The sequence below is a fragment of the Schistocerca piceifrons genome, chromosome 2, assembly GCF_021461385.2.
Source record: "Schistocerca piceifrons isolate TAMUIC-IGC-003096 chromosome 2, iqSchPice1.1, whole genome shotgun sequence".
NCBI lineage: Eukaryota > Metazoa > Arthropoda > Insecta > Orthoptera > Acrididae > Schistocerca > Schistocerca piceifrons.
The window spans coordinates 997,457,601-997,479,892 of record NC_060139.1 but is presented as its reverse complement, the minus strand read 5'-3'; the positions used below and the strand labels follow the sequence as shown (position 1 = coordinate 997,479,892).

At 42.9% G+C, this 22,292-nt stretch overlaps 1 protein-coding gene across 1 annotated transcript in view; it reads right to left on the bottom strand.

Annotated features, from left to right (window-relative positions):
• LOC124776045 overlaps positions 1 to 20,120 on the bottom strand; it is a 50,630-nt gene extending 30,510 nt beyond the window's left edge. The window contains exons 1-4 of the mRNA XM_047250885.1: positions 20,068 to 20,120; positions 13,039 to 13,172; positions 10,062 to 10,190; positions 405 to 555 (exon numbers count right to left, since the gene is read on the bottom strand). Of these exons, the coding sequence (XP_047106841.1) occupies positions 405 to 555; positions 10,062 to 10,190; positions 13,039 to 13,172; positions 20,068 to 20,120 (467 nt within the window). The remainder of the gene's footprint in view (positions 1 to 404; positions 556 to 10,061; positions 10,191 to 13,038; positions 13,173 to 20,067) is intronic.
• Positions 20,121 to 22,292: the final 2,172 nt, after the last annotated feature.

Here is a 22,292-nt window from a genome sequence, read left to right as displayed (position 1 = left end):
CGTCCCCCCCCCCTCTCTCTCTCTCTCTCTCTCTCTCTCTCTCTCTCTCTCTTTTTCTCTCTCTCCCCCTCCCTCTCTCTCTCTCTCTCTCTCTCTCTCTCCTTCCTCCGTCCCTCCCTTTTTCTCTCTCCCCCCCCTCCCTCTCTCTCTTCCTCCCTCCTCCCTCCCTTTTCTCTCTCTCCCTCCCCCCTTTTTCTCTCCCTCCCTCCTTTTTTCTCTCGCTCCCTCCCTCCCTCTCTCCCTCTCTCTCTCTCTCTCTCTCTCTGTCTGTCTCCCCCCCTATCTCCCTCTCTGTCACACACAAACACACACACACACACACAAACACCTCCTTCCTTGCCATCATGCTGCCGTGTGGTCCAGACAGACAGACAGACGGTTACAGCGTGGCCCGCAGATCGTACCTCAGCTGGCTGATGTCCCAGAAACCGAGAAGCCGCGGCGGCACGCCGGACGTGAGGCAGAATCGCTGCTCCTGGACGTGCAGGCGCGCGGGGCCGGGCGAGATCTTGGCTCGCGGCGGCGCCGACGTTATCTGGATCAGGAACGGCTGGTCTGAAACACCGAGTCTGCACTCAGCTAGCGGCACCAGGACGAGAGTCGGTGGCAAAAAATGACATATGAAATCAGTGGAGTCACTTCCACCAGAAAACTCTCAGATTCTGTAGTAACAACTCAAGAGTTTCCAGAATGAGATTTTCACTCTGCAGCGGAGTGTGCGCTGATAAGAAACTTCCTGACAGGTTAGAACTGTGTGCCGGAGCGAGACTCGAACTCGGGACCTTTGCCTTTCGCAGGCAAGTGCTCTACCATCTGAGCTACCCAAGCACGACTCACGACCCATCCTCACAGCTTCAATTCTGCCAATACCTCGTCTCCTACCTTCCAAACTTCACAGAAGCTCTTCTGCAAAACTTGCAGAACTAGCACTCCTGGAAGAAAGGATGTTGCGGAGACATGGCTTAGCCACAGCCTAGGGGATGTTTCCAGAATGAGATTTTTCACTCTGCAGCGGAGTGTGCACTGATATGAAATTTCCTGACAGATTAAAACTGTGTGCCGGACCGAGAGTGGTAGAGCACTTGACCGCGAAAGGAAAGGTCCCGAGTTCGAGTCTCGGTCCGACGCACAGTTTTAATCTGTCAGGAAGTTTCAAATCAAGAGTTAATTGGTGCCACAGACATGCCTGAAATACCGCGTGTATTAAGTGCCTGAAACGAGCAAGGTTTGTCCTTGTCTTAAAATACTGACTTCGTGACAGGCACTCTTTCATTCAGGTGGGGGATTAATGTTCTCCTGTATAATTAAATTTTCTTCGAGACATTTGAGTCTCATCTTTATCTACGATAATGATGGAAACTGAAGAACTGACTTAAAATTTGTACCGCAGTTGAAACTTGACACAATATCTCCTTGCTTACAAGGCTGGTATGCTAGTCACTACACCACCATAGCATTACAGCTAACCTAAGTGCGCAAACTACCCAAGTCAAATGCCCTCCCCAACACTAACTTCAATTCACATCTTCAGTTTATTTTCCCTTTTTAGATCGTCATTATGGCTAAGGCTCTCCGGTATTGGAGTAGCAATCCAGCATTGGATGTAATGGGGAAAATCCTGCAGAAACGATAAAAATGAGACTGAAATGTCTGGACGAAAATTTCATTACATCACTCCATAGATCACCTGCTCCTAAGGTACAAGCAGAATTTCCCCATTACCATGCGGTGCTATTCCAGTACTGGAGAGCCTCAGCAATAGTGACGACCTAAGAAGAGAAAATATGCTGAAAATGTCAACTGAAGGCTGTGTTAGGGAGGGCACTGGACTATCTTAGTCCGTGCAGTTATTGTAGCTGTAACGCTGTGGTGGTGTAATGTGTACCATACCTGCCTAGTAAGTAACGGAACTCAGGTTCAAGTCGCCGCCTCAGCACAAATTTTAAATCATTTCTTCAGCATTCATCATTCTCCTCTTTGTTTATTCAGATAGCTAATAACGCATTTTAGCAGCAACCCAATAAATCATACCTGAACAAGATGCCTGTCTGTTCCACTGATTTACTTCTTTGCAGTTCACACTGCTGAACTTCGTGTCTCCGCTGTTAGCAGTACAACCTGGGATTCTTCCTCTTCTTCTCCTTCTTCTTTTCATTAGCACTTACCCGTTTGGATCCAGGCTCTGCTGCTCTCGAATTTTGTCAGATTTATTTTTATTTAACTCTGCGACTGGGTGCCCTTCTTGTCGCCTCAAGCGTCAGTTACGTAAGCGAGGTAAGTCCTGTGCACTACCTGTCTGTTATTAATGTAAGGTTCGTTCTGAATGACTACATACGTCCCATAATTATTTAATTAGGGGCGTGGGGACAAGCCCAGTATTTGCCTAAACGAGCGCGGGAAACCGCCTAAAAACCACACCCAGGTAGATTGTTGTCTCACCTTCCAGTCTAGTAAGCTACTGCGCTTCTCGTTACACTTTCTTTTTTCTTTCTTTTTTGAGTCATTAGTCTTCCGGCTAGTTTGAAGCGGCTCGACATGAATTCCTCTCCCGTGCCAACCTTCTCGTCCACTTGCATCTTCTCCAGTATTTTCTGGAATTACTACTCTCTCTCTCTCTCTCTCTCTCTCTCTCTCTCTTTCTCTCTTCCTTTACAAACCACTACGGCTTCCTCTAGTACCACAGAAGTTATTCCCTGAAGTCTTGGAAAATGTCCTATCATCCGTCAGTGTTTCCCATATGTTCCATGCCTGACCGATTCTGCGGAGAACCTCTTCATTCTTTACCTTATCAGTGCACCTAATTTTCAAAATTCGTCTGCAGCACCACAATACACATGCTTAAATTCTCTTCTGCCGCGGTTTTCCCACAGTCCCTGTTTCACTACCATTCAAAGCTGTGCTTCAAATGTACATTCTCATAAATTTCTTCCTCTAATTAAGGCCTTTATTTGGTACAAGTAGTTTCTATTGGCTATTTCCTGTGATAGCCTGCTCTTTATATTCTCCCTGCTCCGTCCATCATAGGTTATTTTGTTGCGTATGTAGCTCTATTCCTTAACTTCTTCTACTTCGTGATTGCCAGTTCTCATGTTCAGTTTCTTGTTGTTCCCATTTCTGCTGCTTCTCATTACTTTCGCCTTTCTTCGACTCACTCTCACTCCATATTCTATAATCACGAGACTGCTCATTCAATTCAACTGACCACCTTTACCCGTCTTCATTTTCATCGAGGAAACTTAAATTTATTCCTGTCATTGTTTCTTCGATGTATAGTTTAAACAGTAGGGGCGACAGACTACATCTCTGTCTCCCACTCTTTTTAATCCGAGCCCTTTGCTCTTGATCTTATAATCTTATTGTGCCCCTTGCTCCTTTTCAATATACACTCCTGGAAATGGAAAAAAGAACACATTGACACCGGTGTGTCAGACCCACCATACTTGCTCCTGACACTGCGAGAGGGCTGTACAAGCAATGATCACACGCACGGCACAGCCGACACACCAGGAACCGCGGTGTTGGCCGTCGAATGGCGCTAGCTGCGCAGCATTTGTGCACCGCCGCCGTCAGTGTCAGCCAGTTTGCCGTGGCATACGGAGCTCCATCGCAGTCTTTAACACTGGTAGCATGCCGCGACAGCGTGGACGTGAACCGTATGTGCAGTTGACGGACTTTGAGCGAGGGCGTATAGTGGGCATGCGGGAGGCCGGGTGGACGTACCGCCGAATTGCTCAACACGTGGGGCGTGAGGTCTCCACAGTACATCGATGTTGTCGCCAGTGGTCGGCGGAAGGTGCACGTGCCCGTCGACCTGGGACCGGACCGCAGCGACGCACGGATGCACGCCAAGACCGTAGGATCCTACGCAGTGCCGTAGGGGACCGCACCGCCACTTCCCAGCAAATTAGGGACACTGTTGCTCCTGGGGTATCGGCGAGGACCATTCGCAACCGTCTCCATTAAGCTGGGCTACGGTCCCGCACACCGTTAGGCCGTCTTCCGCTCACGCCCCAACATCGTGCAGCCCGCCTCCAGTGGTGTCGCGACAGGCGTGATTGGAGGGACGAATGGAGACGTGTCGTCTTCAGCGATGAGAGTCGCTTCTGCCTTGGTGCCAATGATGGTCGTATGCGTGTTTGGCGCCGTGCAGGTGAGCGCCACAATCAGGACTGCATACGACCGAGGCACACAGGGCCAACACCCGGCATCATGGTGTGGGGAGCGATCTCTTACACGTCCGCATGTATCCCGTGCCACCCAACGTGCTCTAGAAGGTGTAAGTCAACTACCCTGGCCAGCAAGATCTCCGGATCTGTCCCCCATTGAGCATGTTTGGGATTGACTGAAGCGTCATCTCACGCGGTCTGCACGTCCAGCACGAACGCTGGTCCAACTGAGGCGCCAGGTGGAAATGGCATGGCAAGCCGTTCCACAGGACTACATCCAGCATCTCTACGATCGTCTCCATGGGAGAATAGCAGCCTGCATTGCTGCGAAAGGTGGATATACACTGTACTAGTGCCGACACTGTGCATGCTCTGTTGCCTGTGTCTATGTGCCTGTGGTTCTGTCAGTGTGATCATGTGATGTATCTGACCCCAGGAATGTGTCAATAAAGTTTCCCCTTCCTGGGACAATGAATTCACGGTGTTCTTATTTCAATTTCCAGGAGTGTAGTATATTATCCGCCATTACACTGTACAAGCAGGTAACAATTAAGTTCCCCAAATAACAGACCTACCTAGAGAGTGCACGATAGCTCGCCATCAAACCTCATGTCTCAATCCCATATCTCCATTCCTACTAAACACAGCAATTTTGATAATCGGTTTTATATACTCCATTCTTTGTCCGACCTTGCAATTCTTTCAGTCTATGGCTCCTTTCAGTATTAAGTCTTTCTGTGTACTTTACAACATGTACAAATAACTCGTGCACGTCTTGCTCCTCTTCGTGTTTTTCCAGTAAGTCATTCACAATACTTATAATTTGTCTTCTGTTTGTTTCCTAGTTAACGTGTGTCATTCCTCATTCCTGATAATGAACTGAGAAAGACGACAAAACTTAGTTGCTGGTGGGAAAAATTCTTACAGGGTTAATATATTAGCCAATTATAACAATCAAACACATTTTCAAAATGTTTGCTCCTTCTTTTTATGCATATTTCGAGTATCTTACTTCACACCAGATTTATCTCAGCCTTCGTAACAATGGTTTTCATTTCGCAATACTGCCCTGGCAGAACATTTATACAGATCCTTCCAATTATTCTCTGCTGTGTCTTACAGAACTATAACATCTACTCTGCGCCATTAACCACCATGAACATCCCTCACATAATTACCTACGTTCCAAGAATGGAATCCGTTTTTGATATTCGAGACATCAATTTATCCAATTTTTTCACGTTTATTAAATATTAAATTTTTCATACTAAACAGTCTGTTGTGTACATAGTTCCGCGTAGTCAGCGCGTACACAACTTCCCCACTAGAGCGCGCCCCGCTAAGCACAACAGCGCAGGCGCAGCGCTCGTCCGTCTCGACACTACGAGATGGCGCTGCCTTACAGACGGACCAAATTCTGCTTCCGCCGATCCGCGTATTAATATGTAACGCAGCCAATGAGATTACTGCTAACGTAGAACATTTTCTCCTCGCGGATCACACTCGCGCAGTGATACCTGAACGCGCGAGGTATTATAACGAGTGTACAGACCTCCGATCAGTCAGTCTGCATTTGTCTGCACCAGTCTGTACTAGTCTGCATTAGTCTGTACCAGTCTATAGTCAAGTTTCAGTCTGCACCTAATAAGATTATCATATTCTTGTACACAGCCATGAAGATAAATGTATAGACACTTTGTCAAGTATCAGAGATATGTGAGAATAAGATTAACGTACTAAGACCAAAGGAACTTCAGACTGTCAATTGTAAATAGCATCCACAATCAAGTTACGTAATATCTATGCTTTTTATTATTTTAATAAATGTGTGTGAAAATAAATCAAGTTCTGTTTAAAGTTGGTCACCGTCAATCTGCTACTCTGAGCGTGTAAGTGGCATTTCTATCGTCTGACCTAACGGCAGAAGATAAACACGCCACGAAAAGACCACGAGACATATTGCTGACACTTGCCTACTTCGTTAGAGCGACAAGTCAATTAATCTGATGGTGTGTGTACCGAAGGTCTTACAGTACGCACACCACACAGTCAAAGCAAACTGTTAGGGTTGTACAAATATTAATGAAGATTTTCCTACATCTGCGTCGCTCTTTGTGGATAGCTGGATCTGTATGTTAACTAACGTGTTCTAAATTTTGTATAGATAAAAGTAGGACAATAACCGAGGAAAATGTGCAGTATTTAGAAATTTTGGTGAAAACTGAAACCGCGAAGGAACAGGAAACTTGCGAAATTAAACAATAGTTATGAGCATAGAACTGAAGTACACTAGACTCTCGCCAATCCTGCCTTCAGTAGTGCGATCTCACAGTAATCCGGCGCACATCCAAAAACACGTGCACAATGAATATGTCCTGCGCAACAATCCTTAGTTAAACAACGCTTTATATACTGTATTTGAAACTGTAGCTTTCTTTACAGGTCGGAAACATGTCTTCTAAAAGGAAACACGTTACGCTAGACCTCAAGCAGAAATTAGAAATTTTAGATAACTTAAATCGAGGTTCATAGCAGAAACCCACAGCTGCTGAGTTCAATGCAACTATTTATGACATCAAAAAGAAAGAAGATGTTGTTCGACAGTACTCAACATAAATGGATAGTGAGTTGGGAAAACGGAAGGTTATGCGAAAGACTGAGAATGAAGAACTGGACATAGCTATTTATAGATAGTTCAGATAACAACGCAGTAAAGGAATTCCAGTCAGTGGCCCGATTATAAAGGTAAAAGCAGCTGCATTTAACAAACAGCTTCGTAGCAGTAACTTGTTTGCGAAGGTTGACTATCAAACTAGAAAAAAAGACATGGCATTCCGCAGCTGACTGTAACCGGGGAAAGACGCTCAGCTAACGGTAAGGACGCTGATGAGTTTTTAAGCAAGATATGGAAGATAATAGAGGAAGAAGATTTAACTCCTGTTGCCTGGTATAACGATGATGGAACGGGACTCTTTTACAAGATGCTTCCTTCAAAAACAATGTCTGCCAAGAACGAGCAGGAAGCTCGTTGTTACAAGCAACAGAAACAACGCGTAACATTAATGACGTGTTTTAATGCAAATGGGAGTCATAAACTACCGCTTATGGTGACTGAAAAATCCCAACTCCACGTTGTTTTCAACACATTGACATAAATACTCTACAAGCGCAGCATTGCGCTTTCAAGAAAGCGTGGATGGACACACAAATATTCTCTCGGTGGTTCCATGAAACGTTTGTACCAGCAGTGAGAAAAGAACTAAAGAAGAAAAAGCTTTATAATTGACAGTGCTCCCAGTCGTCCTTCAGATGTTCCTCCAAAGTCCGATGGTATACGAGCACTCTTTCTCCCACACAATGTGACAGCCCTAATTCAGCCCATGGTCCAGGGAATCTTGGAAGCAATTAAACGTCATTTTCGACATTCATTTCTCGCCTCCTTGCTGAACGAAAGTGAAAACGACTCCATCGAGAATATGCTGAAGGCGTGGAAAACAATTAACATACGTAATGTTGTTTTCCAAGCAGCCGAATCATGGGATAAATTGGAGAGCGGTGCCATAATGAAGAGCTGGAGAAAATTGTGGCCATCCATTGATGCCGAGTTGGATCCAGTAGACAATGACAGCGATGAGTCAGTCAGTTCGGAATTATCAATAACTTTGTACACTGACATACTCCACAACCTTTCAGGACGAGAAGAAATTGATGATGAAGAGGTTACTAAGTGGCTGAATGAGGAAAACTGTGATCCGGACCAAACTTTAATACATGAAGAAATAATCAAAAGCGTGCAAGAAAGTAATGATGAAAGTGATGAAGAAGAGGACACAGGAGGAGAGAGCATGAAGGTTTCTCACGCTGCTGGTGCTGAAGCTGCCGAGGTCTTCTTGGAGTACCTTATGCACGAACCAGGTACATGCAGTACCGATGTAATGCTTGCAAAGCGGCTGCGTGATAAAGCATGCCACCGTCGCGTATCATCATTGTGACAGTTAAAAATTAGGGACGTGTTTCATAGTGAGGGATACGACTCTATAATTATTTACAGTATACGCTTAAGGAGTATGTTTTCTTTGAAAAGTAATATACACTACTGGCTATTAAAATTGCTACACCACGAAGATGTGCTACAGACAAGAAATTTTACCGACAGGAAAAAGGTGCTGTGATATGCAAATGATTGCCTTTTCAGAGCATTCACACAAGGTTCGCGCCGGTGGCGACACCTACAACGTGCGGACATGAGGAAAGTTTCCAACTGATTTCTCATACACGAACAGCAGTTGACCGGCATTGCCTGGTAAAACGTTGCTGTGATGCCTCGTTAAGGAGGAGAAATGCGTACCATCACGCTTCCGACTTTGATAAAGGTCGGATTGTAGCCCACCGCGATTGCGGTTTATCGTATCGCGACATTGCTGCTCGAGTTGGTCGAGATCCAATAACTGTTAGCAGAATATGGAATCGGTGGGTTCAGGAGGGTAATACGGAACGCCGTGCTGGATCCCAACGGCCTCGTATCACTAGCAGTCGAGATGACAGGCATCTAATCCCTATGGCTCTAACGGATCGTGCAGCCACGTCTCGATCCCTGAGTCAACAGATGGGGACATTTGCAAGACAACAACCATCTGCACGAACAGTTCGACGACGTTTGCAGCAGCTCGGAGACCATGGCTGCGGTTACCCTTGACGCTGCATCGCAGACAGGAGCGCCTGCGATGGTGTACTCAGCGACGAACCTGGGTGCACGAATGGCAAAACGTAATTTTTTCGGATGAATCCAGGTTCTGTTTGCAGCATCATAATGGTCGCATCCGTGTTTGGAGACATCGCGGTGAACGCACATTGGAAGCGTGTATTCGTCATCGCCATACTGGCGTATCATCCGGCGTGATGGTATGGGGTGTCATTGGTTACACGTCTCGGTCACCTCTTGTTCACATTGACGGCACTCTGAACAGTGGACGTTACATTTCAGATGTGTTACAACCCGTGGCTCTTCCCCTCATTCGATACCTGCGAAACCCTACATTTCAGCAGGATAATGCACGACCGCATGTTGCAGGTCCTGTACGGGCCTTTCTGGATGCAGAAAATGTTCTACTGCTGCCCTGGCCACCACATTCTCCAGATCTCTCACCAGCTGAAAACGTCTGGTCAATGGCGGCCGAGCAACTGGCTCGTCAAAATACGCCAGTAACTACTGTTGATGAACTGTGGTATCTTGTTGAAGCTGCATGGGCAGCTGTACCTGTACACGCCATCCAAGCTCTGTTTGACTCAATGCCCAGGCGTATCACTGCCGTTATTACGACTAGAAGCTGATTTCTCAGGATCTATGCACCCAAATTGTGTGAAAATGTAATCACATGTCAGTTCTAGTATAATATATTTGTCCAATGAATACCCGTTTATCATCTGCATTTCATCTTGGTGTAGCAATTTTAATGGCCAGTAGTGTATTTTTGGATTTAATAAAGTATATCCTCTGTGTTTTAATATTTTATCCTTCGGTTTAATAAAGTACAGTACACTGTATCTCCTATGTTTTCAAAATAAATAGAAAACAAAATAAATGAATAAAATAAATTTCAGACACTCAATAATCCGGTACTTCCGCTAATCCGGCACCCACATATGCCAGGAATGGCCGGATTAGCAAGAGTCTAGTGTACTAAATTCCACGGAGAGGAATGGTTTAGTGATCTGCAGACCTGTTAATATGTATTTGTGGTGCATGTAAGCAGGAGGCCCGGGTTCGAGTTCTAGTCTGGCAAAAATTTTCAACTTGCCCCGTTGAGATACATCAATGCCCACTGGCAGCTAATGTCTTATTTCCTTTGTATCTTATTTCAATATTTGTAAGAAAGTTGAGAGACATTGACTTACCTTCTCCTAAGTTGTTGACAATCTTAACCTGCCACTGCATCAGTCTCTCTCGGGTGTCGAAAGCGAGAATGACAGTCACATCTTGACAGATTATAGCTATCGTGTTCGATTCCTTGTCAAGAGTGAAACCTGAAACAAAGAAAGTAGTATAAAGGCTTATTATTAAATTCACTTTTATTACACGTTGTAAAATTTAGAAAACTCAATAGTGCTCTAGATTTATTAGCCACCCAAAATTGGAGAGGGATGTAAATAATGCGTTCTACGGAGAAAATGTGCGAGACCCTTTAAAAAGTGATACATACAATAAAAAATTTGTGGCTATTGTTGCAAACAGTATCCCTAAAATTTGAATCAGATGTTTATGTGAGTGTTGAAGACCAGACTTTTTGTAGGTGTTCAAGATGACACTTAATTTCTTGAAAGACATTTTACTATCTGCAGTACGCTGTAGGAATTCGGTATGGAAAATTTGTAACTGGAAATCTAAACATTACTAGTGGTATTAAATGTCTAAATTGTTTAAAGTGATAGTTATTAAATGTTATCAACCATCAATCTGATACGTAATAATTGAAATTAAAAAGTAGTTCATTCGCACAGGAATCAATGTTTTATTGAAAAGTAAATTCGTATCTGTAACAAAAGGGCACTTTCAGAATTATCCGAAAAGACTTTTAGCAACCTTTGGAAAACGGTATGTGACATAGCATATGGACTACCGCTCCAATTGGTATGCTATCTAGTCTACAATGGTGGTAATCTCCATGGTGAAGAAAAATTCGTGCACTCGGTCTTCGCAGCGTGATTCCTCACATATTGGCAGTACAAAAATGTCTCATATAATTTCGTCCTGCGCATATGTTCAAAAATGTGTGAAATCTTATGGGACTTAACTGCTAAGGTCATCAGTCCCTAAGCTTAGACACTACTTAACCTAAATTATCCTAATGACACACATGCCCGAGGGAGGACTCGAACCTCCGCTGGGACCAGCCTCACAGTCCATGACTGCAGAGCCCTAGACCGCTCGGCTAATCCCGCGCGGCTCCTGCGCATATCTCGGACAGTAAATGGATGTTAACAGATTGGCAAGGTTAGGTTGCAAGAAGTCGAGGGTTCGACTCTGGATCGAGTCTAGATTGTTTTTATTTGCTAAAAGTAGTCTGCGTGGTACGATATTTGGGGTCTTAATCGTCATATAGCTATTAAAGTGGGTCTTCTACAAAACGTTTGCAGTTACATTCTACGAACACAGAAATGGAAGTACAATCGTTTTCATTAGGCAGCTTTTAAAGAAGCGAAATTTTTCGCACCACTACATCTACTAGATTCCAAACCTGTTTTCTGTGTACCATCCTCGAATGGTCCCGTCGAAGCACATTGCTAGCTCTACTGGTGACCTAAGGCCCTAACTAAATGTAACGGACCTAAACGTGGCAGTGTTAACAGTTCTTATTAATCAACGGAACCATTGGTGGAACGTGCACACTTAAAAATTTGGAATCTGGTGGATGCGTGGTGCGAAACAATTTCCGTCCACGACGTGCAAATATTTTATTTTTAAACGCCCACTAATGAAATCGATTGTATTTCCATTTCTGTGTTCGTAGCACGTAACTGCAAATGTTTTGTAGAAGACCCATTGTATTCGCTGTACAGGGTGATTCAAAAAGAATACCACAACTTTAGGAATTTAAAACTCTGCAACGACAAAAGGCAGAGCTAAGCACTATCTGTCGGCGAATTAGGGGAGCTATAAAGTTTCATTTAGTTGTACATTTGTTCGCTTGAGGCGCTGCTGACTAGGCGTCAGCGTCAGTTGATGCTAAGATGGCGACCGCTCAACAGAAAAATTTTTGTGTTATTGAGTACGGCAGAAGTGAATCGACGACAGTTGTTCAGCGTGCATTTCGAACGAAGTATGGTGTTAAACCTCCTGATAGGTGGTGTATTAAACGTTGGTATAAACAGTTTACAGAGAATGGGTGTTTGTGCAAAGGGAAAAGTTCTGGACGGCCGAGAACGAGTGATGAAAATGTAGCACGCATCCAGCAAGCATTTGTTCGCAGCCCAGGAAAATCGACTCGCAGAGCTAGCAGAGAGCTGCAAATTCCACAGTCAACTGTATGGAGAGTCCTACGAAAAAGGTTAGTTATGAAACCTTATCGTCTGAATTGAACGTCAACTACCCGAGGCGATGGATCGGCCGCCAGGCAGCCCGTGACAGAGCACTTCATCACTGGCCTCCAAGAAGCCCTGATCTTACCCCCTGCGATTTTTTCTTATGGGGGTATGTTAAGGATATGGTGTTTCGGCCACCTCTCCCAGCCACCATTGATGATTTGAAACGAGAAATAACAGCAGCTATCCAAACTGTTACGCCTGATATGCTACAGAGAGTGTGGAACGAGTTGGAGTATCGGGTTGATATTGCTCGTGTGTCTGGAGGGGGCCATATTGAACATCTCTGTACTTGTTTTTGAGTGAAAAAAAACCTTTTTAAATACTCTTTGTAATGATGTATAACAGAAGGTTATGTTTCTTTCATTAAATACACATTTTTAAAGTTGTGGTATTCTTTTTGAATCACCCTGTATAACGATTAAAATGCCAGATATCGTACCACGCAGACTACTTTTAGCAAATAAAAACAAATAAGCCCCGACCTCAATCGAACCCTCGACTGCCTTCATCCTAACACAAAACACTACCACTGCACCAACTGCGCAGTCCTGCTGTTGTATTCTGACAGAGATAGTTGCCGTAAAAGTGATTACAGTGTTGCCACATTGACAGTATTTAACGTGCACTAGAAGAAATTTTGTGAGAGTCATTTCTGTATTGCTAGTAATTGAGGAATCGCATTGCGAAGTCCGAGTGCGCGAATTTTTATTCACCTTGTATAGTGAAGTAGCTGTAATAGTACTTCTCTCATGATTGCAACGTTAAAGGATTTTTACTTTGAAAAACTCACCAGTGTCGATGGCCAGGAAGTGTTGCAGGGAGAGCGATGCCTTTGTGTGTCCCTGCTTGTAGCGGTCTTTGCTGTCCCGGTACAGCTGAAGGTGCAGGCAGTCTGGAACAAAGAGAAAAGAGATTTTACGTTTTCTGTAGGTTACGGATTTCGCATTCCGTGGCCCTCAGAGTATACTTTAAATCCTGTTACATAGCTGCAACAACAAAATAATGCTAGGAAATCTGCATGCTATGATTTCAAAGAACGAGGAAATAGATGTATTATTACATCGTACATGATACTTCAAGACACCGTCACCGTATTAGAGAGGATAGAAAGAAATGGTTGAGTGACTGGCTGGAACGCTGAACCAAGGGTGCCATGACAGGTTTAATTATGTCAATATCCACTCCCGAAAGCATGTGGGAAAAATGAATACCTAAATCTTCACGTTAGAGCTCTGATTTCTTATATTCTATTACAATATTCATTTCTTCCTGTATGGTGGGGAATTGCCAAAATTTTTTGGCATTTGGGAGAAAAAGACGGTAATAGGAATTTCGGAAAAAACATCGCAGCGACGAAAAATGCCTATGTTTTGAAGACTACACCCTAACTCGCGTGTGATATAAAGTTCTTTCCCCTGTTTCACTACAGCACAAAACGAGCTGCCCTTCTTTGAACTTTTTCGGAGGCCTCCATCAGTCTCATCAGGCAAAGATCCCATACCGCGCAGCAATACTACGGGAGAAGATACGTATATATTATCTGTGTATTTTGATGTTACTATTTTTAGTGTCGCTTCAAAGACCTTGTGGCCATTAACTGCTGTATATATCATGAACTATTTGCTAAGGATTGTTCATTGCTGTGGGAGCTAGTATGTATCAATTGTACTATGTATCATTTGCACTATGTATCGTTTGCTTTCGTGTAAACTCCTGACCTAACCCGTCAAAATAATTTTCGGAGAAAGCATTTAGTACAATTTCGGACGATGTTTTATGCCTACCACCGAACTTAAAAATGTATTTATCCGAGGGAAGATAGAAGTCGCCACGAACCACTGAGACGAGTTCCAATTGTAAATGAGCCCCAAACTTTCCTTCAACCTTTCAACAACTGTATCTTCTGCATCAGGGGGTCATTAAAAGGACAAATTGTTAATTTATTCCCGCTCATGAGTATACCGTCTACCCATAGTAACTCAAAGCATCAATCTGTTTCAATTTCATTACAAGATAAACTACTAACAGCAACAAACACGTCATTAACTACTGTATTTAGTCTATCCACATTGAAAACCGTTAGGCCTTTGGTAAAACCTTCGGCTGAACATATTTCCGGCCTTAGCGATGTTTCAGTACCTATACAGCATATTTCCGGCCTTAGCGATGTTTCAGTACCTATACAGCTTTCTACTTCAGTGCTCGCTTCGAGGTTTGGTTCGTTCCTAAGACAACTAGAATACCGTCGTTTCTTGGGTCTATACTCCCCTGGTGTACTCCCTTCGAGAGTTTAGCCTGCTTGCATTTTTTTAATCAATAATCAAGCCAATTACTGCTCGTTTTCGTTTACCATCTATTGGCATGGGTAACACCGTTTTCGTCACATTCATAATAACCTCTTCCACTCCAGTCTGTTAGCTGCTCCATTTGCTTATTTTCTGTCTTTCGCAGTAATTTCCAACGTATATGCCTCTGCTACGCACTGAGAAAATGTATGATCTTTGATAGCTGTTGTGTTCACAGTCAGTGATTCGCCATACGTAGAGTGGATCTTAGCGCGCTTTCCACATTTTAGTCTTCACATCTTCGTGTATAGGTGTCCTCTAATTCTTTTTTCTGCCAACCAGGAATTATTATTTGTTTCTCATTCTTTCAGTGCTCGTCTTCTTTTCTCCTTCTTATTGGGACATATGTTAAATTTCCTTCTGGCCAACGAGCGTCCTCCATTCCATTATATGTACATAACACTGTAATTACTTTTGCTTTAATCGGTAGGTCATTGTAGCTTCATTCATATTCACAAGACTTCTCACTTCATCATCCCCAATTATTTGCGAACGAGATACCATACGTGCAAGTGTAAGAAAGTCAGACCCGTTTCCAGTGCTTCTAATATTTTTCTTATGTTGTTTGTTCACCAATGCTCTATTCTGCTCTACATGTGTTTATCTCTACACTGATTTTGATTTTATCTAAGCCAAGCAGAACAAGAAATGGATACTTTCAATACATTTCGTCTCTTGTTCATCTATTTTCTAGACTTCTACTGTTCACTTCATCTTCTAACATAAAGCTTGCAAGTTATGTTCCAAAAGGCTAAAATTACAAATTCACTAAATCTATGTAGTTTTTAAATGAGAGAGGAAAGATGTAGAGAGGGAGTATAACATGTAGAGAGAGATGGAAATGACATATTTTAATGAAACCTTCTTCTCATACATAAACAATGTTTCGCGCATAATTTCAGCTGCAGAAAAACACATTGCAAGCACTGTTTAGTTTTCAAATACATACAGTAACTTATATTACGTATGTATTTGTGCAGTTGTTGTGGGAGGGGTTATAGAATTCGATATTATCCGCTCATGGCTGAATGAGTAGTAAACCACACCAGAAAGCGCTTCAGTGACGAGGCGATAGGATTAAATGCATTGCATAGTGCCCAGCCACCATTCTCGTAAACAAAGCTTAGCACGCAAACAATAGAGGTATAGATTCAGAGCCCGATGCACCCGCACTGCTGAATTTGAAACCGAGATCCAACGCTTTCAAAATATGTGCCTGACTGGCTCGACAACAACATTTATTTTGTATCTATGAAATTCATTCGCCGTTGCATAATTAGCTGCATTGGATATGAAGATATAGCCATTGGTGACAAATGAAAAACTCTGCCTGACTGGGACTCGAAAGTCGAGTTCTTGCTCGTCGCGAGAGTTAGCTTTGACTACTTCAAGTCAGAACTTCCGTATGTCATATTATCCACGGCCACACTGCTCGCAACTTTACTTACTTTTATATTTCACTCTGTAGTTCACTAAAAATAACACAGAAAGAAGACCCATTCTCACAAGCTTCAGAAAATAAGTATTTCTGAAACAACAATTTGCGAAATTGTGTGATAGACTCTATTGTCATCTTTCGATAGGTCACGGAAATTAGTCGACGGGTACCTCTTGTTTGTTTTCTAAGGCACGAAATCTAAATCATGCCATCTGGTCTTATACCTCTAGGGTCAGTGCACTCGCTTACGACAAAAGGAGGTCAATCACACCAATGGATCAAATCTGTCATCGTCGGATAATACTCGTATCCGAGTTTTCATTTTCGTCCCGTATTTCCTTTACTGTCCCTTACTGCATCGCAGTTCGACACACTTGTTTAACGGCCATTTGCCTAGTATACCGACTACCCTCTCTGTGGTTTTAGGCGATTTTATGCAGTTCGTCTATGAGCAGCAATAATTGAGTTAATTTCCAGACTTTATCCCAGAAACAAGACACTCAGACACTTGAAATATGAATACCTACCTTCAAAAGTCTACACGATACTGAGACAGATGACACACATATTTTTTCTCTTACTATAAATGAACGTTGTAGATATTGGATGGGTAACTGCATCTGAACTAAAATACAAATCAATGTCATTCAGCGATCGTTTTGCATAGGAGGACGTATTGGCAACCGGTAATCATGTGCTAAAGTACTACAGCTCAAGTTTATTATCACGTTGAAATTATACCATTTTTCTTCGAATGTGAGACGGAAAGCGCACTAAAATTGTGCATTTCTCAACGAATGCATGCCATAAGGCAAATAAAACGGGCGAAAATACGTTTTGTAGCGCTGTCTCCGTGATAACCAGAGACCAGTGTCAACAGCGCAAAAGTCAAGTCAGAGAAGGGACGCAGCTGCTTATTTACGACTGTGCATTCTCTGATGTGACGCCTCTTTGCCGGCACTAAGGTTGCCACGGTGCTCTCGCAACCATGTCAGTATTTTTCGTTGAAAGTGCGTGACAATTGTTGAGGAAGCAACAAACCGCATCCCGTAGATGGTCTGCTAAAGAGGCTCATTTGCAGTAGATCTTTGGAGGAGAAAGTGGGAGTCAAAGAATTTGACAGACCTATTCGAAATTTAAATCCAACAAGAGGAGGGTGTGGGATGAGGCTCATCAGTTTATCTTAAACTTTGTGAGTAGAAGCAGGTTGATGTCCTTTTACTGTTCCTATAATATTTCACCTGAATGATCTGTAGGGAAAGTTGGAACGCTCCCTAAAGATCTACGAGTAGAGTGTGAGCGATTTTTGAGCAACACTGGATGAATCAGTGCCGTGCCACAGTGGTGAAGAGCACCTACTGGCCGTGAGTCACATGGGTTTGATTCTCACTGCTATCACGTTTTTCTCCATTTTATTTTATTCCTCACAATGTTAAACTACTAATAATACAAATTAAATATATTTCTACAGTTCAGTTTATATGCTTATGTAAACATAATACATTCAGTTTAGCGACGATTACTACCCTTGTAAGTCAAAAGGCATAGGTGGTGGTAAGAAAGCGAGTATACGTGAAAATTTAGTATGAAAGAGTATCAAAAGAGCTTGAGCTGCATGTATGATGTTCGGATTGCACTTTTTTGCTTTCCATGTCAGCTGTTTGGGAAGAATGACGCGTCGGTACCGTGAGAGTGAAATATATAGAATATATTAACGTATTAATAAAGAAAAAGGACGGAAATCATAAACACATAAGGAACATACTGCTTCTTAGTACAGTATATGAATCTAATATTACAACAACATTGAGTCACGCGTTTATTTTTGTAATATTGTAGTATTTAGGCAAAATTTTGCAGGGAGCCGCCACAAGTGCAACATAACCAAGACAAAAAAAAAAAAAAACTGACGTGAAAATCAAAATTTAAAACACGCATTCGGCGGTCTCTGCCCTTTTCTGGCCTGGAAGCCGGATCAGGCTAACCACTATGTTATTCTTCACAATGCCTATAGTGTCCCCGAACCTCATACCATCATTATCACTCCTGGTACGCCTTAGAAAATGCTGCCAATAACCGCTCCATCAGACGAAATCGATATTGTCTTTAATGATACTTGGACATCTGATTTCACCCATAACTTTGATTGTGCCATGATGTGGTGGACGCACTTGTCGTTTAAAGTAACGGAATTTCAGTGGAATCTTTTTTAGACGTTACGAAGCCTTCACCTCTCAATGATGTGAGGAGTCGCGGGAAATGGCAGGTGGTTCAGATTCCAGATTAAACTGTAGGATCCCTTCTCCCAGTTGGGTTACCAGGGTAGATCAGGGAACACAAGTCACCGAAGGGGCGTTCAGTAGAAAGACTAGGACGAGATCACTGAGTCACACGATATTATAACTTGGAAATTAATTTGCGCTATGACTTTTGTCTAATATAAGCAAATGCGGCACATATTTTCACCAAACATTCTCATAGGTAATTCTAAATGAAAAAAATGTACCACACTGCTTTTGTAACAAGCTCATGGTGACAGTTATTTGATACACCTTTAATATATGATACCAGCTTTACGCCCCGTTCGTGTTTTCAGCTGTTGGAGGTTTCAGGAATTCTTTGATATGCATCTTTTTCAAAATATGTATGACTTCTGAATTCAGTCTCCCATTTCATAACTGTTGAAAACGAAGGTTTTAAGCAACACAAGTGTGATTATCCCTTTCCCAAACTAACTATCCATGCGGTCTCAGTGTTTAAGAATCATCCGGCACCACTTTTCTCTGTTGGTCCATCATGGCCAGGGGATATCGGCTCGTAAGTAGTTTTCAATGTCAATAAAACTCACCAACACCCATATACTTTAAGATATTTTATTATATTCTGAAAGCAACCATTTCCGGCATTTCATTTTGCTATCATCAGGCCCCGTAGCCTTCTATCCAAATAAATGAACTTGTAACAAAGTGTTTGAAGTCACGCTGGTACGTTCTGTTGCTGTGTGTTTCCATTCCATGATTAATGTGATTTGAAGAGAAGTAATAAAATGAGCTCTAACATGGAAAGTAAGCGTTTCCGGACACATGTCCGCATAACATATTTTCTTTCTTTGTGTGTGAGGAATGTTTCTTGAAAATTTGGCCGTACCTTCTTGTAACACCCTGTATGTCCATGTGAAGTTTTTTGTTCGGAATCACTAATACTATCACTCTTCAAAGCATGTACCTTTCCTCGTAACGCACCATGTGTATCTTGAGGTGACGTAACTCAACAGTGTTGAAGAATGCGAACACTCAGCTTGACAGTTCCAAGCATTTTTGACACATTTTCCCGTTGACACCCCGCTCTCTCTCCCACAACACAGTAAAATTTGATTTGCATACTGTAGATCTTCAGTATATTTTAATCTGTTACCTCTTTACCAATAATTCTATTGGCAATAAATTTTACAGATATTCTGCACAGTACCACTGAATGGACGTCGAAAATTATAGCATTATACGACACACAGTTAGCGAGACGCGACGTCGTAAACATTGAGAAACGTAAAAAAACTAGCTTTTCTTAAAGGTTTTATACGTGGGAGTTACGTATGTTAAAGAATCGGCCTCTGGGCTGTTACTGCTAAGGTCTAATTGCTCACGCAGTGCTTGCACAATATTGTTATTAGAGTTAATTACCGAATAAAATTTTATTTCTGGATGACCTATCGCTCCCATCAGCTGTAATTATGGATTGGTCTATCATTTTCTGTTACGCGTCTGACATAGGCTGAGCAGTAGTTCTACCGTCGCACTGTCATACGTATTTACTGAGTCGACCTTATCTGCGGCATTAGCCAGATTTCATTACCTGTAACGACCGTGACTTCAATGCAGTCTGTGTGCGCTTGGAGGCATATCACGGTCATTACTCACCAACCAAGCATAGACTAAACACGCTGGAAGTTAGACGTCACTATGATTTTCGTCTACTTGTTTTTCATGCAGAGTGTACAGTGACCTTTATGTCTGGTGACTTCTAGAGGTGTTCTCACTGTGATGGAGATGGAACTCCCGACGTGCGTGAAGATGTATGTTTAATTCTCATGGCTCCAACCACGGGTGCTGTGCTCTTTGCAGAGAGAGAGAGAGAGAGAGAGAGAGAGAGAGAGAGGGCTAATCTTAACGACATTACGTTCGCACTGCGAGAGCTCGCCAAGTGCAATCATGGCCGGGGAGGTATGTCGGAGTCGCTGAGGCACTTTCTCTCTGCTAGAGTCCCGCATCCTTTTGTAGAGCAATTACCATGGACGACAGCATAATCAAGTGTCATCTCGCGGCACCTGTCTACAAACGGAATTCGTAACGTGTGTCAGAAGAGCTACACACATCCAGGCTTCCAGGCTCTCTTCAGTGGCCGAGCACACACGGAAATTCGTGCATATGTGTATGCGTGTGTGTGTGTGTGTGTGTGTGTGTGTGTGTGTGTGTGTGTGTGTGTGTGTGTGTGTGTGGAAGGGGAGGGAGGTTGAGAGAGAAATGCGAGGAAGTGGGAGGGGTTAGAGTTAGGCAGGCTGAGAGAGAAGGAACTCGCGAGTTATATATGGTAGCAGATTCTGAGTCCGACAACTCGCTCCTGCAATATGAATCGCATCGCGAGGTACTGCAAAAAATAAATGCATAAATAAAAGCCAGCACCAGGCATCCGGCATATCGCGAGCCAGCGTTCCGTGACGTGAACAGTCACGCACCGGGATTGCGAAATGCAAATCAGCGGATCTGCGCCGTTTCAATCAATGGTGTTTCCCTAGTTATTGAGTCTGGACTAATAATGTGCAATATTACAGAATTAGGCAGAAATGTAGCGGAAGTCACTGTAATACTGTAGCAATAACAGGCAGAACATCAGTACCGCTTTTGTGTAGGCGATTTTTCGCGGAACAGACTAGCTGTGATTTTAAACATTTCCATATGCGCCTTTTTGTGTTCTTTTCTGTACATAATGACAATGACATAGGTGTTTGCAATTGCCTTGAATGCTACGCTGTTACGTGATTGTCAGCTCCTATGAAAGATAGGACTTTATAAAAGTAGTGTCAAGTCCCCATTTCACTACTAACAATATTTTAAAAGAGTTTTTAAAAGTTGGTTTATTCTAGAATATTCTAGAATAGTATCCCACCTTTGCAACAATGATATCCTCAGTAAAATTCAGAAAAGTTGCTCAATTCAGACTGCCCTTACGGGTTCACCAAACATTACAAATATTAAATAACAAAACAGAACTTGTTGGTATTTTCTGTCACATACCTGAGGCCTCTGATTGTGTGAATCACTATATTCTTCTAGATAAGCTGAGGTTTCAAGCAATTTATGGTATATCCAATCAATGCATAAAGTCATATTTAACTAAAAGAACACAGGAAATTCTAATTGATAGTGCAACCTATGTAAGCAGGTGAGACTGTTCTGACTGCGGTCAGCCGGCCGAAGTGGCCGTGCGGTGAAAGGCGCTGCAGTCTGGAACCGCAAGACCGCTACGGTCGCAGGTTCGAATCCTGCCTCGGGCATGGATGTTTGTGATGTCCTTAGGTTAGTTAGGTTTAACTAGTTCTACGTTCTAGGGGACTAACGACCTCAGCAGTTGAGTCCCATAGTGCTCAGAGCCATTTGACTGCGGTCAGTTCACGTATTTGGTCCCAAAAGGCTCGATCTTAGGTTCACAATTGTTTCTCATATACATAAACGACCTTCCGTCTAATATACAACGAGTAAGATTAGTCCCTTTCGCTGAAGACATTACTACTGTAATCAATCCAAATATACCTACAGCAACAGAAGAAATGGTAAATAATGTTCTTGAAAGTGTTATTGTGTGCTTTTCTGTGAATGGTCTCACTCACATTTCAGAAAGTGTAACATATTCAGTTCTGCATGTCTAGAGGTACTACACCACTGATAAGTTTAACATAGGTTGACAACTCACTGCACTTGGAAGGAGACTATACTTGTCTTGTCTGTACTTCACTCTTCGGGCACAAACAGCACGTGAACTGGGCTGGGTTTTTGGGCTGAACTTGGGCCCCCTAGACCTGAGAGGTAATAGAATAAATCTGCTACTAGAGTATTTGCAAATACTATTTGCAATCACTTAATACGACACTAGCATCCGCTGCCTACTGACTACCAGTTAATTTATAACTTCATCGAAGTTTACCCTTTGTCCACATTGGGATAGGACTAAGACAACAGAAGCAAGTACATAGTTCAAGACACCAAG